General features: G+C 32.8%; 3 protein-coding genes and 1 non-coding gene across 4 annotated transcripts; 3 read left to right on the forward strand and 1 right to left on the reverse strand.

Moving 5' to 3' along the window:
• Positions 1-716: 716 nt before the first annotated feature.
• LOC103493361 (monodehydroascorbate reductase 3, cytosolic-like) lies at positions 717-3,116 on the forward strand. Its single transcript, XM_008454068.3, has 2 exons — positions 717-845; positions 1,266-3,116. The coding sequence occupies exon 2, from the start codon at positions 1,278-1,280 to the stop codon at positions 2,934-2,936; it is 1,659 nt and encodes a 552-aa protein (XP_008452290.2). The 5' UTR covers positions 717-845; positions 1,266-1,277; the 3' UTR covers positions 2,937-3,116.
• Positions 3,117-4,153: 1,037 nt separating this feature from the next.
• On the forward strand, positions 4,154-6,535 carry LOC103493357 (uncharacterized). Its single transcript, XM_008454064.3, has 2 exons — positions 4,154-4,518; positions 6,009-6,535. The coding sequence occupies exons 1-2, from the start codon at positions 4,368-4,370 to the stop codon at positions 6,302-6,304; spliced, it is 447 nt and encodes a 148-aa protein (XP_008452286.2). The 5' UTR covers positions 4,154-4,367; the 3' UTR covers positions 6,305-6,535.
• A 10,130-nt stretch (positions 6,536-16,665) lies between these two features.
• On the reverse strand, positions 16,666-19,551 carry LOC103493356 (uncharacterized). The gene is made up of 7 exons (XM_008454063.3): positions 18,967-19,551; positions 17,739-17,816; positions 17,615-17,649; positions 17,476-17,531; positions 17,201-17,299; positions 17,028-17,096; positions 16,666-16,926 (listed from the first exon to the last, which is right to left on the reverse strand). Exons 1-6 carry the CDS (start codon positions 19,360-19,362, stop codon positions 17,038-17,040), a joined length of 723 nt encoding a protein of 240 aa, XP_008452285.2. The 5' UTR covers positions 19,363-19,551; the 3' UTR covers positions 16,666-16,926; positions 17,028-17,037.
• Positions 19,552-19,642: 91 nt separating this feature from the next.
• TRNAF-GAA (transfer RNA phenylalanine (anticodon GAA)) lies at positions 19,643-19,715 on the forward strand. Its single transcript has one exon. It is a non-coding gene; the product is annotated as a tRNA-Phe (tRNA).
• The last annotated feature ends 2,032 nt before the right edge of the window (positions 19,716-21,747 follow it).

Raw genomic sequence — 21,747 nt, forward strand, 5'->3', positions numbered from 1 at the left:
CATAACTACACAAGCTAAAAGATAAAATTCACTCGTTTCGGATCGATTTTACACAACATACTTACAATTAACATCAAATGACACAAAAATACAATTCTACGCAACAAATACATAATCCTACTAAAACTTAAACAACACAAAAGCTTCATAAACAATAAGTTTGCACAAAGAATACACCACTAGGAATCTAAATTATTCAAAAAAAGAAAAAGAAAAAACCATGGACGTGGGGAAAACATTTGATTTATTAAGATTGCTTTCTTAAATATCAAAAACTACCCTTCATACAAACCTTTTAAGCTTTGGGATCTTCTTCTTCCTCTTCTCCTAAAATTTCTACTCATTTTAAAATAATATCTCATCACAAATATTTAAACAACTCAACTATTATTATTTCTATTATCAAATAATATTATTTAGTTATATCTAATATCTTAGATCAAAATAAAGAAATTTATAAAATAACAATGTTGTAAATCAATAGAATAAGGAGAAAAAAAAGAAAAAAAGATGTTTCCTTGCAACACTAATATAATTCATGGGAAAAACTAAGGCAGTATAGAGAAATGAAAGAAGATCATCACCAACATTTTGCATATCTTAATTAATTGTGTTGCCAACTCTACATTCTTTCCTTCTTTACAATTTCATTTGGATACCTTTCTTTATCTTCCATTGTTCTTTCAATTATTTTTGTCTTATAAAAACAACCTATCTCTATATCATCCATGTCCTATTCTCTTTTCCTTTTAATCTTCTTTAACAATATATACTCATTTTTTCCCCGACTCTCTCTTTGATCGATCGGCTTGCAGTTTTTTTTGTCAATTTTTTATCTTGTCCAGGTACATACTGTGTCTTGTCTTGTTTTTTGTTTTTGTTTTTTCTTTCATCCTTGTTGTTAGACATTCAATAATATATCATGAAAGTGTTAGTCGATTCGTGATATACCATGAAAGTAATTCAAATTTAATTCTATTGATACATAAATGTTATATTTTTTCCCTCTAAATTTGGTATATTAGTTAACTTATGTACTAAAATGGAATGAAGTATACAACTGACATAGCAATTTAAATGTAACTTATATGTAATCTAAAACGAACCATTAAAATTGAAACAACTACATAAAAATCATAAAAATACTCACAAACAATGTCTACCATAAAAAATCATGATATATCAATTGTATAGGTGATAAATGATGCCACACTTATATATAAAAATATCAAAACATATATCAATTTTTGTGTTGTACGTTGTAGGAGAAAGGGAACATGGGGCAGTTGTTTTCTACAAGAATGGCAGGAATTTGGGACAGAATTGACCAAAAGATGAAGTGTTACAGAGACTTTGAAGAAAACTTGAGTGTCCTACAAAGATTAGCAAGAGAACTAAGCTTCCGATTAGAAGAACTCGAAGATACTTCGAGTTCTGAACGAAGTGAGCAATGGGAGGAGAAAGTAGAGGACTTGATCGACGACGTCGAAGACTTAGAAAGATCAATCCAAAAATGGAAGCTTTTCACAGTGGCTGTTTATCTTTATGGAAGGACTGTAGTAGAGAAGATTGGTGAGGCAAAAGAGCTACTTGAAGAAGGAAACTACTTTTTTCCCAACTGTTTCAAATATTTGATTCTTGGAGGTGGAGTGGCTGCTGGATATGCAGCAAGGGAGTTTGTTAGACGAGGCGTCAAACCAGGGGAGCTCGGTATAATTTCGGAGGAATCGGTGGCGCCGTACGAACGTCCAGCACTCAGCAAGGGATATCTCTTTCCAAGGAACCCCTCGAGGTTACCGCAGTTTCATGTGTGTGTTGGGAGTGGAGGGGAAAGATTGGACCTCAATTGGTATGAAGAGAAAGGGATACAATTGATCCTCAACACAAAGATTGTAAAAACAGCCCTTAAATCCAAAACACTCACAAGTGAAGATGGTACAATTTTCAAGTTTGGGACTTTGATTATTGCAACAGGTTCAGGGGTTGTCAAACTGAGTGATTTTGGTGTAAAAGGAGATCAAGCCAAAAATGTTTTGTATTTGAGAGATGTTAAGGATGCTGATAAAGTTGTTGAATCAATGAAAGCAAAAAAGAACGGAAAAGCAGTGGTTGTTGGAGGCGGATACATTGGACTTGAAGTTGGAGCTGTCTTGAGACAAAACAATTTGAATGTCACAATGGTGTATCCTGATCCATGGTGCATGCGCCGGCTCTTTACCAAAGAGATCGCGGAATTCTACGAGCGCTACTACACTTCAAAAGGGATTAAACTTGTCAAGGAAACATCTGTGATCGAGCTCGAAGCCGATCCAAACGGGGAGGTAAAAAAGGTGAAGCTCAAAAATGGGAGAGAGTTAGAAGCTGACATTGTTGTAGTTGGGGTTGGTGCAAGACCTGTGACAGGTCTATTCCAAGGCCAGCTTGAGATGAACAAAGGAGGGATAAAAACCGACGGGTTGTTTAAAACGAGCGTCAATGATGTGTATGCGATTGGGGATGTCGCTTGGTTTCCAATGAAGATTTACAATGAAAGGAGAAGAGTTGAACATGTTGATCATGCAAGAAAATCAGCAATGAAAGCTGTGGAGGCCATCATGGAACAGGAAAAGGTTGTTGAAGTATATGACTACCTACCGTACTTCTACTCGCGCGTTTTCGATCTATCATGGCAGTTTTACGGAGACAATGTAGGAGAAACAACTGTTTTGTTCGGAAACAGGAATCTGGTAGTGAAAAAGCCAAAGTTTGGGTGTTATTGGATCAAAGATGGGAAAATAATGGGAGCTTTCTTAGAAGGAGGGGATGCTGAAGAAAACAAAGCCATACAAAATTTAGCATGGAACCAACCAAAGGTTGGTGACTTAAGAGAATTGCAAGACAAAGGTCTTTCTTTTGCTTTTAGTTATAAGGATTTCCAAAAAACAAATGCTGTCTAACTACAGCATCTCAAAAAAGATTCAATAACTGCAAGAAATGCAGTAGCATTTGCTTCTTTCTTCTCTTCTTTTCTTGTAAATATATGGGTATGTTGATGATTTCAAAGGTTTGCTTTTGTTTTTTGAAATAATAATAATAATGAGGCTAAATATATCTTTTAGTCTCTGATGTTTATGATCTTTGCTGTTGTATTGTTTGACAGTCATTTTAAAATGTTTAATGATTCATTAAAATCGTAGAAACGCAAGTTCTTAATATTTAAAAATCAATTGTGATTGTGTGAAAATTATGTTTAAAGTGTTCTAAATGAACATTTTGAAAGTTCAAACGTATTTTTTTTTTTTTGAAACATTTACAATGTTTATAGACATTGATCCTAAAGACAAATTGATTTTTTGAATTATCAAAGCCACATGTTTTGGAGTGATTTTAGTAAAGACTAAATTATTAAAAAATACTCTCCAACTTTAGAATTCATTTTAATATTTCTAAACTTTCGGATTCTTTCTTAATACTTTCGTCTTTCAAAAAAATGTTTTAGAAAAACTAACATTTATGTATATTCTCTATCCTTGATCCAAATCTCAAAATTTCCATCCATTGTGGTAGAACAAAATCCTAAATCTCAAACATTTCATCATTTATCTTTATTAGGTAAAATATTTGAGTGTGTTTTGAACCGTAACCATGCTTGTGCAATTAGACATGACAAACTTTTATTTTTCAAAAAAGGTTTTCTTTAATATTTTCTTCTTTTGTGGTTTAAGAAAGGGATGGAGAGATCCACCTAATACCTATACATCTTTAGAGATTTTTGTACAAATAACCTCCTTAGCACTTTATGATTAACAACCTATCCCCTCAAAATATGAAATCTAACTTTTTGCTCGGTCACATTATACTACCACATTTTTATAGCTTATCAAATTAAAAGATGATATCTCTATAGTAACCCTAACACAATTAGACGACAATAAACTTTTATTTCGACACGATGAGAGCGACTTTAAAGCTATGTTAGATATGGTCAAACTATGTGATATTTCAAGGGTCATAATAATTTTTATATTTATGGCTATGAATATGATTTAAGTTAAATTTAAGAGAGCAATGGTGCATCCCATCTAACAAACATATTTTTCACTTTTTAACATTACAAATAATTTTTTATTTTAAGAAAGCAGAAAAATGGTACATGGCACGTTTCAATTGGATGGGAGCTGAACCGGACGAAAGATGGGTGCAGTCGGCTGCACCTAAGGTTTTTCCAATTGAACGAGAAATCGTGCGACGTGGCCAAATTTTGGTACTTGAATCATGAATGGGGAGGCCAACAGCTACATAATCTTTCAACGGACCACCCTCGATAGACTATCGGAGCTCAGATATTTTCGCTTCACCGTTCATTCCTTTTGCCGCCGGCCGATAAGATGGATTACGTCCTCCCAAACAACCGTATTCGTAATCTGAAAGATGGCTCTCAGCACCGTGACCTTCGGTCGAAGATTTTCCAATTTCTCACAGGCGTTGGCAAGTTCGCCCTGGACTCTACCATCTTCAGCTCTCTCAAGGCCGTCTCCGGTTCTCTCTCTTCTCTCTTTCTTATATATCTCCGTGGATTATTTACAAAGTTTTGGTGCTTTCAATTTCTCAATTACATCAAAAACACTACAAGCCCTAATTCCTTCAGCCCTTCAGGTTCTGATCTAGTGTTGTGTTCTATAGCTCTAATATTTTGTATGGATCTTCTACTGCCGCTCCCCCCTAAATATTCTTTTCGACTCATCTTCATTTTATCTGAATTATTGGATTTCTTCCCTCCCTGCTGCCCCCAAAGGATGAAAAGTTGTTGTGAGTGTATTTCGTTTGTTTTCGATTAGGAATATGCGTGGAAGATAATTGAAGTTGGATATTGCAATAGCATGTTATAAGTATCATTGTTCTTTATGTGAAGTTCCATTCCAAGTAGTTGATTTTTGCTCGGCCTAAATGTTAAATTTTCCTCCAGCAACTCAAAAACAAGTACCAAAATTTGGATTTGCGTTTATTTTTATCCAGTTTTCCCTATACTGATTCTAGGTGAAAATTTCAAAGAAGGTTATGTTTTTTGTGTGGCAAGTTGATGGAGTTTGAGGAAGATAACTCTGATTGGCCATTGTGTTGCTTTCTGTAGTGGGCGTATTGGGCGGCCAGAGACCTTGACCATATCTTCTAGCCCCTAGAGTGTGATTCAGCCTCTGTTATTCTTCAGAGTTTTTTCTTTGAGGGGTTGCAGTCTTGCAGATCAAGGAGTTTCTTCTTCATTCTCTTTTGAGAGACGAAAAGATTTGGTGGGCATGTTGGAATGCTTGCTGTTTTGTAGGGCCTTTAGATGGAGAAATAGCAGTGTCTTTAAGCACTTGATAGGTTTTTGGGTGATGTATTGTTTGGGCCGTGGTTAGATCCAAATCTTTTTGTACGGTTCAATAGATGGCGGGAGATGTTTTTGTAATAATCTGTTAGGTCCTGTCTTACGTGATTGGAAGCTTTTCTTTAGCTTGCCTCTTCTTTATTTTTTCTGTAATCTTTTGGTTGTCTTACTCGTTTGGATGTTTTTCTTTTGTTTGCCTCCTTTACTTTGAGCTCATTTTTGTGTACCTTTGATCTCTCTCTCTTCATTTCGGTTATTCATTTAAAATCCGTTAAGTTTAAAATTATGTTGGATTCTGATTACTATGAGAATGGAAAAAAGTATGTGATTGTCAATTTTAGATTTTGTTCTGGTTGGTTTAGTTTTAAAAGAATTTGGTTACACGTTGGTGTGAAATTGCTTTTGTTGAAAGACTGACCTGACCTGAACTGATCTGATTACACCCCTACTGATTCAAATGAAGAAAATCCATTTCTATACTTCATCTTTTTCTATGGCTTTTCCTTACGTACTGGTACCTTTCCTGTCCGAAGAAATGATTAGTCTCCTGGTTTTTTGTGGATGATATCTTTGGCAGTCCTCTACTGAATTCTGCTAATAGTAGTAAAATCCTTTTGGTTTTTGATTTTTGGTTTCTTTCTGGGGTGGTTGAATGATGTAGGTAAGAATCAGGTGCATAAGATTAGGCAGGGAGGGTTAAAGGATACGCCCCATTCATCATCTTTGAATGAAAGGAAACCAGAAGAGGTTAAACTAGTGATGGATAAGATGCAGGCAGAGATGGAGGACAAAGAGGGAAACAAGAATAAAATGAAGCAACGCCAACACCATTGTACATCTGCAGAGATTGTTGATGAGGACTCTGAACCACTGAAGAAGAAGCCAGGGGAAAGTGACAAAGGATCAGCCAACATAATTCAAAACAAGAAAAGGATCTTCATCCGTTCCCGACTATAGACACAATCCAGTTCATTATTATTGTATTGTAGCATAATATAGCAAGAATAATGGATTCCTTTCTTGACAAGGTATGTAAGTTGTACTTTGTAGATAGACTTTTATTACATTATCATAAGTTCTAAAGCAAAGCTATGCATCCTATATTTTCATGGATGGAATTCCTTAGCTTAGCAAGTTGTAAACAAATTCCTCTCTTGATGGAAACAAAATAGAAGTTGATTAGTAGCATTTTGTTTTTGGCAGGATTAGTATATTGACTACACGGGTTATGCTAATGACCTTTTTTTTTTTTTAAAAAAAATGTATTAGATGTATTAATGTTTAATTTGCTGTTGCCCTTTTAACAAATAGAAAAAGTTAGAGTCGTTTGGAATGATTTAAGAAAAAATGTTTTTTAAAAAATACATTGTCATTTAAACATTTTCTCTAAGAACTCTTTGAAAGAAAGACACGCGTGTTTGGCAACTTTGTTTTCAAGAGTATTTTTAGGTAGAAACTTGTTTGATTTGTAATAGAGTAGTGTATATATATATATATATATATAGTTCAATAACGATTATCGATTTGAGGTGATCGGAGATAGTCATTGTAAAATGATAACAAAAGGTTGGTTACAGTGGTTATTTGAAGTCAAACGATGACAATTACAAAAAAAAAGTTTTTTACAGTTGGTCGATGACAGTCATAGAAAAACAATTGACAAAAGTTGATTGGTAAGAGTTACTATAAAACAATTGACAAAAATAAGCCAACAATGGTCACAGAAAAATGACCAACAAAGTTGATAGGTAACGACCACGAAGAAACAATGAAAGAAAGTTGGTCGATGATAGTTAACCAATCGAAGGTTGGTTGGTGAGGATAGTTAAAGGTGGTCGAATTGTTTCATACAATTTAGGAGATTAAACATTAAACACACAAAATTTATTTTTCTAAAAGTTGGTTTTAGGTGTTAATCCTAAACCACATTATTTTATAAATTCATTTTTCTAAAATTTATTTTAGATGGTTGTCAAACACATGATCTTTTTTCCAAAACAACCTATTTTTTAATTTAATCACTCAATTCAAAAATACTCTTTGTTTCTATTTTTGTAAAAAAAAAAAACAATTATTGAGATTCTTTTATTATTTATTGAGTTTTTAAATTAAAAAAGATAAAAAGATCTTCCATATTTTTAGAAATCTCTTACTAATATTTTTTTAGATTTTGTGAAGAAGAGTATATATATTTTCGGAGCTGGAGCTTGTTCTTTGTCGATTGAAACCAATCCTGGATAAGTGTTATGCAAGATGAACTGTTACAATTTCAATGGAATAATGTGTGGACTTTGGTTCCTAAACCTAAGGAAGCAAATGTCATGGACACCAAATGGATATTAAAAAACAAGACAGATGAGAAGGGATCTGTCACTAAAAACAAAGCTAGGTTGGTTGCGCAAGGGTACTCTCAGGTTAAAGGGGTGGATTTTAATGAAACTTTTGCACCTGTAACTAGACTTGAAGCTATTCGCCTCCTACTTAGCATATCGCGTAATAGAAAATTCAAACTCTATCAAATGAATGTTAAAAGTGCCTTTTTAAATGAGTACTTGAATGAAGAAGTCTATGTTGCTCAGCCTAAGGGTTTTATTGATCCAGTTTATCCTCAGCATGTGTATAAACTTAATAAAGCCTTATATGGGCTCAAGCAACACCTAGAGCTTGGTATGAACGCACGCCTCACGATCTATCTTAGTCATAAAGGGTATTCTAGAGGTGCTGCTGAGACATTAATTTATTAATGGATCTAAAACATATATAATTGTTGCACAAATATATGTTGATGATATCATATTTGGTGGATTTCTAAAAGAGTAAGTCAATAATTTTATTGATATTATGTAGTCTGAATTTGAAATAAGCATGGTTGGGGAATTATTCTGTTTCCTTGGACTTCAGATTAAGCAAAGGAAGGAGGGCATTTTTATATCATGGGAGAAATATGCTAAGAATATTGTTAAAAAGTTTGGGCTTGAGAAATCTTAGCAAAAGAGGACTCCAGCTGCTACCCATGTTAAAATTACCAAAGATAGTGATGGGAGACTGTTGATAATAAGCTTTACAGAAGCATGATTGGTAGTTTACTTTATTTAACGCCTAATATACTTGATATTGCCTATGTTATGGGAATATGCGCTCGTTTCCAATCTGATCCTCGAGTTTCACATCTCGCTGTTGTTAAAAGAACCATCAAATATGTTCATGGCATAAGTGAGTTTGAAGTATTCTACTTATGTGATACAAACTCTATTCTTGTTGGCTATTGTGATACAGATTGGGCAGGAGGTTCAGAGGACAGGAAAAGCACTTTAGGAGGATGTTTTTTTTTCTTGGTAACAATCTAATTTCCTGGTTTAGTAAAAAACAAAATTGTGTTTCCTTGTCTACAACAGAGGTAGAGTATATTACAGTTGAGAGTGAATGAACTCAGCTAATGTGGATAAAATAGATGCTTAATGAATATGGTATTCAGTAGGATACAATGACTCTTTATTGTGATAATATGAGTACAATTAATATTTCAAAGAACCATGTTTAGCACAGTAGGACCAAATACGTTGATATTAGGCATTATTTTATCAGGAAACTTATTGAAGGGAAAATTGTTACTCTCGAGCATGTTTGTTCAAATCTTCAACTGGCCGATATCTTTACTAAACCACTGGATGCAAGCTCATTTGAGCATTTGAGAGCTGGTTTAGGTGTTTGCAAGATTTATTTCTTTTAAAAAAAAATTAAATAAATGAGACGTGAAGAAAGTGTTATGGCCTTTTATTTATGGCCACGTCTTCAAGGGTTTATTTAATTAATTTTAGTTGTTTTAAGCGGAAAGGTTCTTTTTCCTTTAATGTTCCATCAACTTCAAGAAACTCCTTCATCTTCGCGTTCATCATAACTCACATTCTTGAAGTTCCTCATGTTTGAAAATAGCGAACACTCATAGAGGCAAATATCAAGCTCGCTCGACTAAAGTTGTTTCTGAAGGTTTTGACTCTAGAACCAACATGCATGGAGTTTGAATGAGAAGTCATCATTTCAAGAGTACTCCTTTTCGGAGATCCTACCGATTGCCTTCTGAGAAAAATTAGGTATCTCCTTCTGATAGTTCGAGTGTGCCATTGTATGATGATAATGTTACTAAAATTGCTCCTGAAAATATCAAATCTGAGCATGTTCCCACTGAGTCTCATTTTTCTACTATGTATTCTGATCAGAGGGATGATGTACCTTTAGCTAGTGTATTAGAATAGGGTTTGTTTAAAAAGACCTCTCATCCATCTGATGTCTTGAGTCGGCTACAGCTAGTTCTCCTACCCCATCTATACATTCTGATAGTAGTTCTTCTTAGAATATTTTCATTCCAACCCCTGGTCAGCCTTCAACTGCTAATGAGAATCCTGAACAAACTGGTCATTCCCTTCCTGCTCAGTCTTTTGTGTTGAATCCCCCTGTTGATATTCAAGAATCTGTTCCTAAATATGAACTGGTGAGTCAATCTACTGATGGGCTTGATGAAAATGTTGAACTAAATGACAATAATACACCTTCTGATGATGAACCAAATGTGAGTGTCGCTACATCCGAGTCAGACCCACCTCCTGCAGACCCGAAACCAAAGGCCAAGAAAACCCAATAGGAACGTCGTATGGTGATTACCAAAGCTAGTTGAAAAACAATACCTCCGAATATTTCATCTGTACCCATGGATAGAATCTCATTTCATTTAGAAGAGAGTGTTCAGAGATGGAAGTATGTTGTATAGAGGCAAATTGCTGATGAAGTAAATGTGTTTGATAAGCATCACTGTGTTTGAGTATTATGGATTTGGTGGTTAAAGCTGGGCTCTCTAAAACTATTTTCAATGTAGGTCCCTTTTATCCTCATTTGATTAGGGAGTTCATTGTGAATTTTCCTTCAGAATTTAATGATTCAAGCAACCTTGACTATCAAACTATCCATATTCGAGACTCTATGTTCAAGATTTCTCCTGCTATCATCAATGGTTTTTTGAAAAACATTGTGGTGTCTGGTTCTCAGTCTTCATATCTATTTAATGATGAATTGGCATCTGTCTTATCTAGAAGAACATTGTCAGTTGGCCGGTGAATGAGATTCCAACTATTTTTTTAAGTGTTAAATATGTCATTCTCCATAAGATTGGCATTGCAAACTGGTTCCCTTCCTCGCATGCTTCTAGTGTTTATGTGGCTCTTGGAACATTTGCGTATCAAATATGTAATGATGAATCTGTCAATGTTGGACTTTTTTATATATAATCAGTTGTTGAGGCATGTTGGAACGTTTGGTGTGAAGATTTCTATTCCTCTGCCTCGGTTCTTCTTAAGCTTACTAATTCATTTGAATGCTGATATCTTGACTGCTAATGATGCCCTTGGTTCTGATCCGAAGACCTTGTATTTGAGTTATAAACTATTTCAAGGTAGTAATGTTCCTGACTTAGAACATGGTATGAGACCCTCTAGAAACCCTCGTATGTATGATATAGATGACTCTGCTGAAGGATTTTTTGTTCCTTGTGATTTAGCTTCAAGAATCATCAACACTCTCACGACTGAATCTCGAGCTCTTTCAACATCTATAAATATGTTATCTAATAGAAGATTGGAGGTCGATTCTCTTGTTTGCCATCTCAAGACTCTTATTCCTTCTTCTAGTGCGGCCGATCAGGCTCAAGAATAAACATTTCTTTTATGTTCAAAGAGGGAGAAGAGTTTTGTGCATATTTGTTTTGATGGGCCATCTGAATGAGAAGTTGAAGTTTATTGTTTTTGTTTTTTTTTGTATGGAGCTGTAAGAAGCTCATATGAGCTTATATGATAGTTATTACTGTCATTTTGTTATGGTAAATGAATGATAATCTTTAGACAACTCTGCTCAATGAAGTTATGATGTGTTTGTTGATCTAGTGTGTTGATATATGAGTGATAAGTGGTTGTCTCCTGATATCTGCACTATGAGAAGCTTCTGTGAAGCATTGGCTTGAACATGAAAAGAATTCTCCTCTTTTTGATAAAAACGAGGAGTTTGTTGATATTTTTGTCAAAAAGAATTATTGAGTTTCTCTTATTATTTGTTGAGCTTTTAAACTCAAAAAGATAAAAGATCTTCCATATTTTTAGGAATTTTTTATTAATATCTTTTCGAGATTTTGTGAAAAAGAGTATATATATTTTTGGAGCTGGAGCTTGTTCTTTGTCGATTGAAACCGACTGATTCACATTAGTTGAGAAAAGCTGCTGAACTGTGTTCTAAAGAAGGTAACGTGATTATTTAACTATAGTTTCGACATCTTGATCACTGATGAAGTTGATGATAAGTAATATGAATGAAGATTTAATTATCAAGAATTGACACTAAACTTAGGGGGAGTTTGAGTTTATCTTCAAGAAAATTTATTCATAGATTCAGGAGAAGTTTGAATTCTTTAAGTTATATTGTACTTAAAGATAGTCATCTACATAAGAAGAATGTTCCTTATTATATTGATTCATATTGACAACTTTGAATCATAATAATATTATTTATTTGAGCTGAGAAAGCTCTCGAGACGTAGGTGATATTCACCGAACTGGGTTAACAAAGCTTCTCGTGTTATTTATTTTCTGCTAATCATCTAGCTATTACGACAGTTATTTACTTTATAGTTAGCTAGAGAATTTATTGATTATATCACAACTTTTTCACTCTTAATCATCTTTTGCAATTATTAAACGTAGATAGTAAAAGTATAGGTTAAATTCTCCCCAAACATTATCCATACACTTAAATGTGGTATGAAAGTTTATAACCAAAGTTGATTTTTCCATTATATCTATTCATACATTTTTATTTATAATGATTGCATTTATAGTTTTTATATTTTAAATTACATTTTTATCAGTACTTGACGATATATTATATTTAATTAAAAAAAAAATACTTAGGTGCATTTTGGGTAACACTTGTCTTCGCGCATTCTATTATGTAGCAAATTTTGTTTTTTTTTTTTTTGAAATATTTGAATGTTTTTAATCTAAGTAATGAAAAAGGATGCACAAACATGATTACATCTTAAAATGCACCAAAGTATTTTCCTTAAATCAATTGGGCGTGACAATTGCATAACGCTTTTTAATTTAAGAGACATAGGACCAATCTCAGACGAATTATAAGTAACTTTGATTAGAGTTATACTCATATTTATATAATGTTTAATTCAAATGTAATGATTACGAACTCTAACTAGAGTTTATACGTAGGTGGAAACATTATGTCTAACTTGCAAATTAGTGAAAATTACACTAAAAAATCAATAAAACTCACACTATGTTATGTTGTACAAATTAAAATCTGCTTTAAAAACCAATATCGTTCCACTCAAAAAACAAGAAAGGTATTAATAGGTCCATAAAGAACTTGTTTATTGACATCTACACCTACTTGAACTTAAAAGTCAATCTTCAATTTCCCAATCTATACTAAAAATAAAATTTGTATAAATACTACCGAATTTCGAATCACGATTCGATGCAACGACACTTGAGGCTTCTGTGAAGTTCCACGGGTAAACTCTTTTCGGCACAATTTCTCCAACAGCGCACCACCCAGCCATGGCGGCATGGACGGCGGCTGCTCGCCGCATAGTTTTGTCTCACAACTCAGTTTCGACGCCTCAATTCGCCTCTCTAAAGCATCGGCGCGGTCTCGCCGGCGGTGCCGGTATTAACCTTTTCCATTAATATTTCTTTGTTTACAGTTCGTAATTTAGTTTGTCCTTTACCCCGACCTGATGATTGGATGATGAGAAACTTTGAAATTGGAAGGAACTAGAAATCTGCTATGTGCTTATTTATTCGTTACTCGATGAATTAGGAATTAGACTAGTAGCAGAACTGGCTCCATGAGCACATTTTTCGTGTCCTCGATCATTTTCCCTTTGGGTTTTTCTTCCTTGATTTCTGAAATTGTTCATCTCATATATGAATTTGTTGATTCTTTGCAATGTGCTCTACGTTTATATATCAATTTTATGTAAACTCAAAAGGGTAAAAAATCCATTTCTACGATACTCCACTTCCATCGTTTACAACTTTTATAGACTTGAAAAACCAATTACAAGTTGCATAAACTGGACTTTATAACGTATTCTTTGTGCAATTGAAACTCAAACTTTCTAAACCAAACCTTGGGTACTGAGAATTATTGTCATGCGTAGCTAGCTATACAATCATGTGTCTTTGGAACTTGGCACGACATCCTAATAACTTTACAGTATACTTCAGATTCATTACGTTAAATGCTGCTATCAGATTTGAGAGCTGAAATAATTGATGAACTTGGATCTACAAGTAATTTGTTTGTGCTACTTTTGTAACCTTGCAGATCATCATGGACCTCCGAAGGTGAACTTTTGGGAGGATCCATTTAATCCATCCAGATGGAAAGGAGAACATGTGAGCTTATTTTAGTTATTGAAACTGATTATCATTTGAATTCTGATTATTTCATTCCTATCATATTATGATGCCTACTCATTTTAGTTCGGTTAACATGTTTGTTGCGTTGAACACATGTTGGATACTCCGACACCGTAATGGATAGTGTGTAATACATTAGTTAAACAAATCGAGTACATGCAGAATGAACATTATAATCCCGTGGAGAACACTCATGTATCTTTTTGAAACAATTATCAGGGACATGAGTAATGCTACCTGCCATCTTATATAAATCTTCGAATTGATTGATTTCTTGCATTGGTTTTTACAATCACTACACATCTTACTAACATATATGTGTATTCACAGTTTGTGATTGTGTCTTTGACTGGATGGGGTTTAGTTCTTTACGGGGCCTACGATTTCTTCACTAAAGGCAAGAAGGAAGAGGTATGGCTTTTTTAAAACTTTGTCGAGGGAAAATATGATTAGTTCTTGCTTCCAAAAGGAAACTAGCCTTTAGAAGGAATGAGCTGCTTTAATGTTGGTTTTATTGCTCGTGATTTAGTTTCATGAATCGATAACGTCCTTCTCCCCGATCTGTTGTGTTGGAGTGTCACTCCCTACTTTTCACCGAGATACAGCCACGAAATAGAGAAACAACCAAGTTAAAAATCTCTTATTCTTTTTTATTTATTGTCTTTTGACTAAATAATAAAAAATGCATCACACCTTTGTCTCAAAAATACTCCTAAACTTTTAAAATTTTTGAAAAATATCCTTAAACTTCTAAAATGGTTCAAACCACCGTTATTTTTGTTTCGAAAATACACTCGAACTATTGAAAAGTTTCATTAATACTCTTAAACTAGACAAAAATTCAAAAATACTCTATATAAAAACCAAAATTTTAAGTTAAAACCATAGTTTTAAATTTTTATATATTTGTATCGATATTCTTATATTTTCATGGGTTTAATATCTATAGAAGGGGCGAAGTGAAATTTTCATTACAATGTAGAAAAATCTATGAATCGTAAAACATAAACATCGAAATAACACTAATATAAATGCTAATATAAATGTAATATAAATAACATGTTTACTTTTTTAAAAATAATAAAATACTTGTTTACTAATTTAGATTTATTTTTTGAATTTTTTATTTTTATAAACTTTAAGAAATATCTATCGAAATTGAGATTTATGTAATTAACACCTTGTTATATCCATCAACGATGTTATTTTAAACATTGGATAAAATATAAAATTTCACAAAATCTTATTGAGATTAAAGAAAAATTCTCTTAAAACATATTAAGAAAATAACTAGTCAAAAAATATCACGTCGATAGATCAAGCTATAACTATGAGTTAATTGACAATTAGCTATATATCAGTTATACCAATAGTTATTGAGATTAGTTATGTTCGTGATCTATCATTATGTGTTAATAGTCATATAAATTTAGAACTACAGTTTTAACTTAAACTTTTTCTTTTTTGGCTGTTGAGAAAATTGGTGTAAAATTTGGATGAATGAGAATATTTTTGAACTTTTACAGAACTCAAGGATATTATAAAGTTTTTTTTAACAATTTAAGAGTATTTTTTAAACAAAACTTTAACGGTTTCCATCTAAAATTAACTAAAATATTTTTTTAATTCTTTTTGAAAGGCTAAAAACATTTTTTAAACTTTTGAAAGAAGTATTTTTATACAAACTACGAAGTTTAGGGACGTTTTATGTATTTTAATTTTTTATTTTGTACACTGTATATCTGTTTAATCATTTGACGGTGTAAAAAAGGACTTAATCTCTAGTCATTTAACCATTTGACGGTGTAAAAAAGGACTTAAATTTCTAGTCATATTAAAAAATATAAGTTAGAAATTATTATTATTATTTAGTTTTTAAATCTCGACTCCATAAAGAGTAAACAATATAGGAAAAAGACGTAGATACGAAAGAGGTGTTTATAGACATAATTTTTGAATCTCGAACACCTAGTGATTACTAAAGAGATTTAGTAGTGAACCAACCGGTCAAAAATTTCCAATTGTTATAAGAAGCTTTTGGTTTATTTTCTAAAATAATAAAGGTTAAATTAATGATTAAGCTTTTTAACGTTGAGGTTCTCTATATGGTGCTAAACTTTCAATGTGTAGTAGATTTCTATCAAGAAGGAATAGAAAAGCAAGTCTTGGGCATAGTAGTCTGAGAGAGTAAGAGAATATCATTCCTACTTTCAAGTGCTTCATCGTAAGTCTCTTAGTAAGCAAACCCAGTAGTTGCTCTTAGTAAGACCATTCACAACGATATATTGCTAAAAATGACATCTAAGAAAGACATTGCATTGGCCATTGATTGATACTTACACTAATAGCAAGCGGGAAGGGCTCTGGATAGAGACTATAGGGTATCATCCCTGCTTCAAACAGATGGGGAGGCGGCATAGAGTTGAGACAGTCTTAGCTACAATCTTTGCCCTTACCTGATAATCTTCCATTTCTCGTCTGTAAATAGAAAAGTTTTCCTCTCTTTTCATGTCTTGGTCTAGTAAATTTCTATTCTTTCAATTTTTTCTAAATCCAACTTTGAGAGCCGGTCAGTCTTTATCTGTAAAATTCCAACATGTTGGAAGAAAATGTGATTTAAAAAGGATCATTACTTTACCTTTCTTTTTCTCTGCATATTATTGTTTGAATGGCTTAAACGTTGTTGGTCTAACTTGCCTCTGTTCTCTCCAGCAGAAAGTTGGAGATGGAAGACACTAGCTTCTCGGGTTTTCGAGACGGTATCCTCAAGTATATAAAAATAAAGAAAGGGATCCAAAAACGTGCCTTTTCCAATGTGTGAATAAAATAAGCAAAGAGTTTATGTTGTAGTCCATCAGTCTTTATTAGTTATAGAGTAAAGCCTGTACCTTAGACTTATTGTATCAAAATCAATATACAAAAAGTGAAGGCATTTCACAAATTTCTACAGTTGTTTCAGAATTGGAAATTCTACCCATGAAGAACATATAACGAATATACAAAGATCTCCAGTGTCAAAAATTAATTCAATCTGGCAAACCCAATTGAACCAACTGATCTTGTCCCCCTAAATTTTGATGTGCTTCTGAAGACTACTAACTGTAATCCATGGTTCACAAGCATTGCATAAGAAAAAGCATGCTATTTGAACACTTACAAGTATCTTAAGACTACGGTCAACAACAAAATCAACCGCTTACCAAGATGAGTTCAGTCCACATCTTTTACTTCTGCTTCTATGTCGACAACTGCACCAGAAGTTTCCTTCCCTTCAATCAATCAATCACAAGAGGTGGTTGAGTTTCAAGTAGGTTAAATATTTGTTTGGTGGGGGGGGGGGGGGGGGGGGGATATAGTCGAGGAAGAATCTTACCTTTTCTGGGAGAAGTAAAGTCACTAAAAGCCTGTCCAAAGGTGGAAGAAGTTTTCTTGGAGAACGTCACCGAGTCCCTCACAAACTTGTCATCCACCACTGAATTTGTAAAGGAAGAATCAATACACAAATCAATACACAAATGAATAAGAAGTTATGCAGTATTTGATGTTCTTACATACAAGGAAAAGAAAAACGAAGCGAACCAATATAAACTAACAGTTTATGATCCAACAACAATAAGAACTTAAGATCTATAAAAACTTGGGATTTACCAGAGAAAGGTTGGCTACAAAAAGGGCACAGTTGCAGCTCTTCATTTAGTGTTGATCTGTAATATGGATGTAAATGAAGTGTGCTAATCATTTCAAAATCGAGTTATCTCCTCAAACAAGTTCTTTCAAGATCACTTACTTGAATATTTGAAATTCATTTCCACAGTTAGGGCACTGCAAATGCAAGACAAGAAGTGGCAGTCTGTCATTACATAAGCTCAAGATTTGAGGTTGAAAATGCAAAAGATACAATAAAGACTAACATTGCTTTGAACTATATCACGTCCTGCCCACCATATAAAAGCGGCCACTCCAACAATTGGTACAAGAACTGCAACAAGCTGAATAGCCATATATGTTAACAGATCAAATCAAGGCTCTAAAAGCTAAAACAAAAGGGAATTCATCTTCAATCGGTTCTTGAATCCAAACAAATCCCATTAGAAACCAGTTTTTAAAGCCCGAGCCAGATGAAGCAAATCAAAGATATTTCATCCAAAAACGCAACTAAACTTCAGAAAAGAAATATTTCATCCAAAAACAAAACTAAATTTTAGAAAGGAGCTCCTATGGTTAATGAACAAAAATTACATCTAATTATAATTCTAAAAGAACTTGATAGCATATATCTAAAGGAAGGGATTGAAGTTAGCCACACTTTCTCAATCAACCTCTCTGTAAGAATACTATATATCCTTGTAACTCTTCTTAAATCACCGATCATCTAAAAGCTTAAGCTAGTAAGTAAGGACAATTAAATATAATATCTAACATTCCCTTCACTTGCATGCCAAGCAAATAGATATTAATTAGGGAAGAAATAATATTCCAAGGGCTTGAACTCAAGACATCCTGAAACAATTTGTTCCGATAGTATTTTAAATTATCCATTCACCAAAAAAAACTTAAGCTCGTAGGTAATGATAAATTTAATATAATATCTAACGATTCTCATTTTATTCTTCACAAATATAAAAGAAAATGCCCTTTAATGTAAGGTTGAAAAGCTCCCCTTCCACTTCCATCACATCTAAAAGGAAAAATTCTATGTTTCGTTGGAAATGTTAAGAAATCCGAAATAAGAACTAGTTACAGCGATGGCTAAAGAATAGATACAATTAAATCATCAGTTCATTAGTTTAAGTTTTTGGGTGAATCAGTAATTTGATATTCAATCCAAAACAAAATTTGAATTTTCTATACAAGATTGGTGAACCCACCATTTTTAAGACATGCCGAGGATCTTATTGTCTTAATAAGATAAATGGCGAAATGAATATTGAACCCAGAAGTGATAATACCAGCTAAATTAAAATAAAAAGAGCACATTGGAAGTAAAAGTACAGCGTCATTTAAATGTTCATCAATAATCACTAAAACTAAAACTGCTAAAATCAAGCACATTTCACCCAGTTTTCCAAAGAGAAAAAATAGATCTTAAACTCCCGAATCAAAAGCAGAGAAACAGAGAAGAAGAAGAAGAATACATACCCAAATGGAAACAATGGCATCCAAAACCCAGCCAAGCTGCCCTGTCACCGAAAGGTAAGTTAAGCCAGCAGCCAAAGCAATATTACCCAGAAGCCTTGCAGTTGCCCCATCGTCTCCGCCGTCACCGCCGCCGCCGTTAAACCCAAAACCCTGATTAAACCTTGCAACAATTAGCCGCCCTCTTTTTCCCTTAAACCCTCTATGTTTTCCAAAAACCCGTTGTTCAACCCAACCACCACCCGGAAAGAACAATCTCCGTCCATAAAACCTCAAACGAAGCCCACTTGGATTGTAGATGACAACCTTGGGAGGGGGAAGAGGATTGAATTTGGTGGGTTTGTTGCAAAAATTGTTGTGTAGTATGTTGAAGGTAGAAAATCTGATGAAACTTGTCATTTGGGAATGAAGGAAGTATTAGGAAGCAGGGTTTGAAATCTGAGACGTGAAGAAGAAATTCATGATGGATTATTGATTATCTGGAGTGAGTGTGAGTGAGATGTTATCGATTGTTCCGTATACGGCTGCCTCGTTATCCTGTGGCCGTTGTTGGTCCCTTTACAGAAAAAAAATGAGGTTGGAATTCAGAGTTAATACATTCACTGAACGGGTTTTATAAGAAAAGTCAAACGTTTACGTAATGTGAATATAGGATGACTTTGCTCATAAAAACAAACAGGCGGGGATAGCTCAGTTGGGAGAGCGTCAGACTGAAGATCTGAAGGTCGCGTGTTCGATCCACGCTCACCGCAATTTTTTTTCTTTCTTCTCTTTTCCCCTCAAACAAGACCAACAATATGATTTATGTGCTGGGCTGTGAGACTATGGGTGGAATTGGATGTGGTGAAGAAATTTCACTCCATGTCTTTTGCATCACATCTCTTTTGTGATGTACTTCTACTCTAAGCTTTGACATGTCTACAGTTAAAATTGCATGGGTCTTGATTTTCGTCACTTAAAGTTTGTAATAATTAAGGTTGTTCATAACATAGCTTTTTATGCTATCTTTTCGTTTTTTTTTTTTTTGTATTTTCGGTCTTTGTGATCCACCCTTCTGGCTTTCTAACATTATTGAAGCTCAGCTGGGAGAGGGACAAGGAGAGGTGGATAATTGTTGTTTGATTTAATATTTTGAAAATAATTTTTGGGACATTTTAAAATATAGTAGAATCAAATAAAATATTTACGATATATAACAAAATTTAAATTTTTCGATGATATATTAATTATTATATTTTAAAGTAAGTGATAATAAATAAAGTTTGAGATAAAAGAACTACTTCAACAATTAAATAATTAAAAAAAAAATACATACATGTATATATACATATACATATATATATATATATATATATATATATATATAATTATCCAAGAAGAAAATATTTAGTTCAAATTGAAGATGTAATAATACAAGTCTAAGTGTTATACAATTAAATATAGAGGAAATAGCTTAGCTGGGAGAGCATCAAATTGAAGATTCGAAGGTTGCATGTTTGATCCATGCTCATTGATATTTTTTTTAACCGTGTAAATAGCAAATTGAAAAATAGTAAATCTCAAAAATCTCTTGATTTATAACAAAATCGTCGGCTGCATACTTTTTTGAATTTTTTTTGATTTTTTTATACTCGATTATAAGCCTTTATATAGGACGATTTATTTCTTATCAATATAGTATATTTGGATGGATAAAAAATGAGTCATAATAGAAAAGATCACGAATACAATGTATTTGTAAACAACATTCAATTTTGATAAATCTTAACTAAACATGATATTTTCTTGTTGAAGAAGGTAATTTCTACCCGATTTTCAGATTCTTCAGATTTAAATCAATTAATTAACAATTTATTTCTATAGTTCATAATAAATATATTTAATAATGATTTGAATTCAAATTTTAGATAATACCCCTAAAATAGTGGCAAACATAAATTCAATGGTTCGAATTCTTTATATTTCATAATATTTATCAAAACTTTATTAAATAATACATAATACATAATTTTAATAACAATTTGAATTTAGATTTTATATCATCCACAGTATTGTCAATTTGAATTCAAATCTTACCTAATATTCCTAAAATAATGGTAAAGATAAATTCTTAATAACAATTTGAATATAAAATTTAAAATTCAAATTGTTATAATTTAAAATTTAACAACTTATATTCCAAAATATTTATAAAAAATTTATTAAATAATATAGAATACAAATTTTTAATAATAATTTGAATCTAGAATTTATTAATTAACTCTTTTATAATAAATTTGAGAGAAATGTGCGAATTTGAAATTTGAAATTGGAATTTTACTACTTTTGGTATTTTTTCATAACAACCATTTAGTTTGATATAGAAAAATATTTCATTAGTTTTAATTTGGGGTCTTTTCAAAAATATAAAAAAGTGGCAAAATATTTACATTGTATAGAAAAATTCCGAAAATGGAAAAAGTCCAGAGACCCACCGTGTAAAATACCAAAAATGTCCCGTCAACAATGCGCGTAATATATTTGGTAACGCAATTTGGTACATGATCATTTAATTAATTAAGTACACGATCGTTTAGATTTGACTAAACCAAATCTAAACCATCTTTTTTTCAAAATTTGGTATACGATCGTTTAGATTTGGCTACACGATCGTTTAGATTTGGCTACACGATCGTTTAGATTTGGGGTTCTAAATCTATTTTTTTTTTCAAAATTTGGTATAAACGATTTTTTTCAATATTCTTTATACACAATCTTTTAGTTTTGGTTACTCTAATTTAAATG

This window comes from Cucumis melo, chromosome 6 (genome assembly GCF_025177605.1).
Source record: "Cucumis melo cultivar AY chromosome 6, USDA_Cmelo_AY_1.0, whole genome shotgun sequence".
Classification (NCBI taxonomy): domain Eukaryota; kingdom Viridiplantae; phylum Streptophyta; class Magnoliopsida; order Cucurbitales; family Cucurbitaceae; genus Cucumis; species Cucumis melo.

What these genes read in the sequence shown, in the direction of transcription:
- LOC103493361 (XM_008454068.3), top strand. Translation starts at nt 1,278, where the DNA reads ATGGGGCAGTTGTTTTCTACAAGAATGGCAGGAATTTGGGACAGAATT.
- LOC103493356 (XM_008454063.3), bottom strand. Translation starts at nt 19,362, where the DNA reads ATGACAAGTTTCATCAGATTTTCTACCTTCAACATACTACACAACAAT. An exon ending in TTGTAGCCAACCTTTCTCTG is followed by an intron (nt 17,300 to 17,475) that starts GTAAATCCCAAG and finishes TTACAAATTCAG; the next exon opens with TGGTGGATGACAAGTTTGTG. An exon ending in CTTTACTTCTCCCAGAAAAG is followed by an intron (nt 17,097 to 17,200) that starts GTAAGATTCTTC and finishes GATTGATTGAAG; the next exon opens with GGAAGGAAACTTCTGGTGCA.
- LOC103493357 (XM_008454064.3), top strand. Translation starts at nt 4,368, where the DNA reads ATGGATTACGTCCTCCCAAACAACCGTATTCGTAATCTGAAAGATGGC. An exon ending in CTCTCTCAAGGCCGTCTCCG is followed by an intron (nt 4,519 to 6,008) that starts GTTCTCTCTCTT and finishes TGAATGATGTAG; the next exon opens with GTAAGAATCAGGTGCATAAG.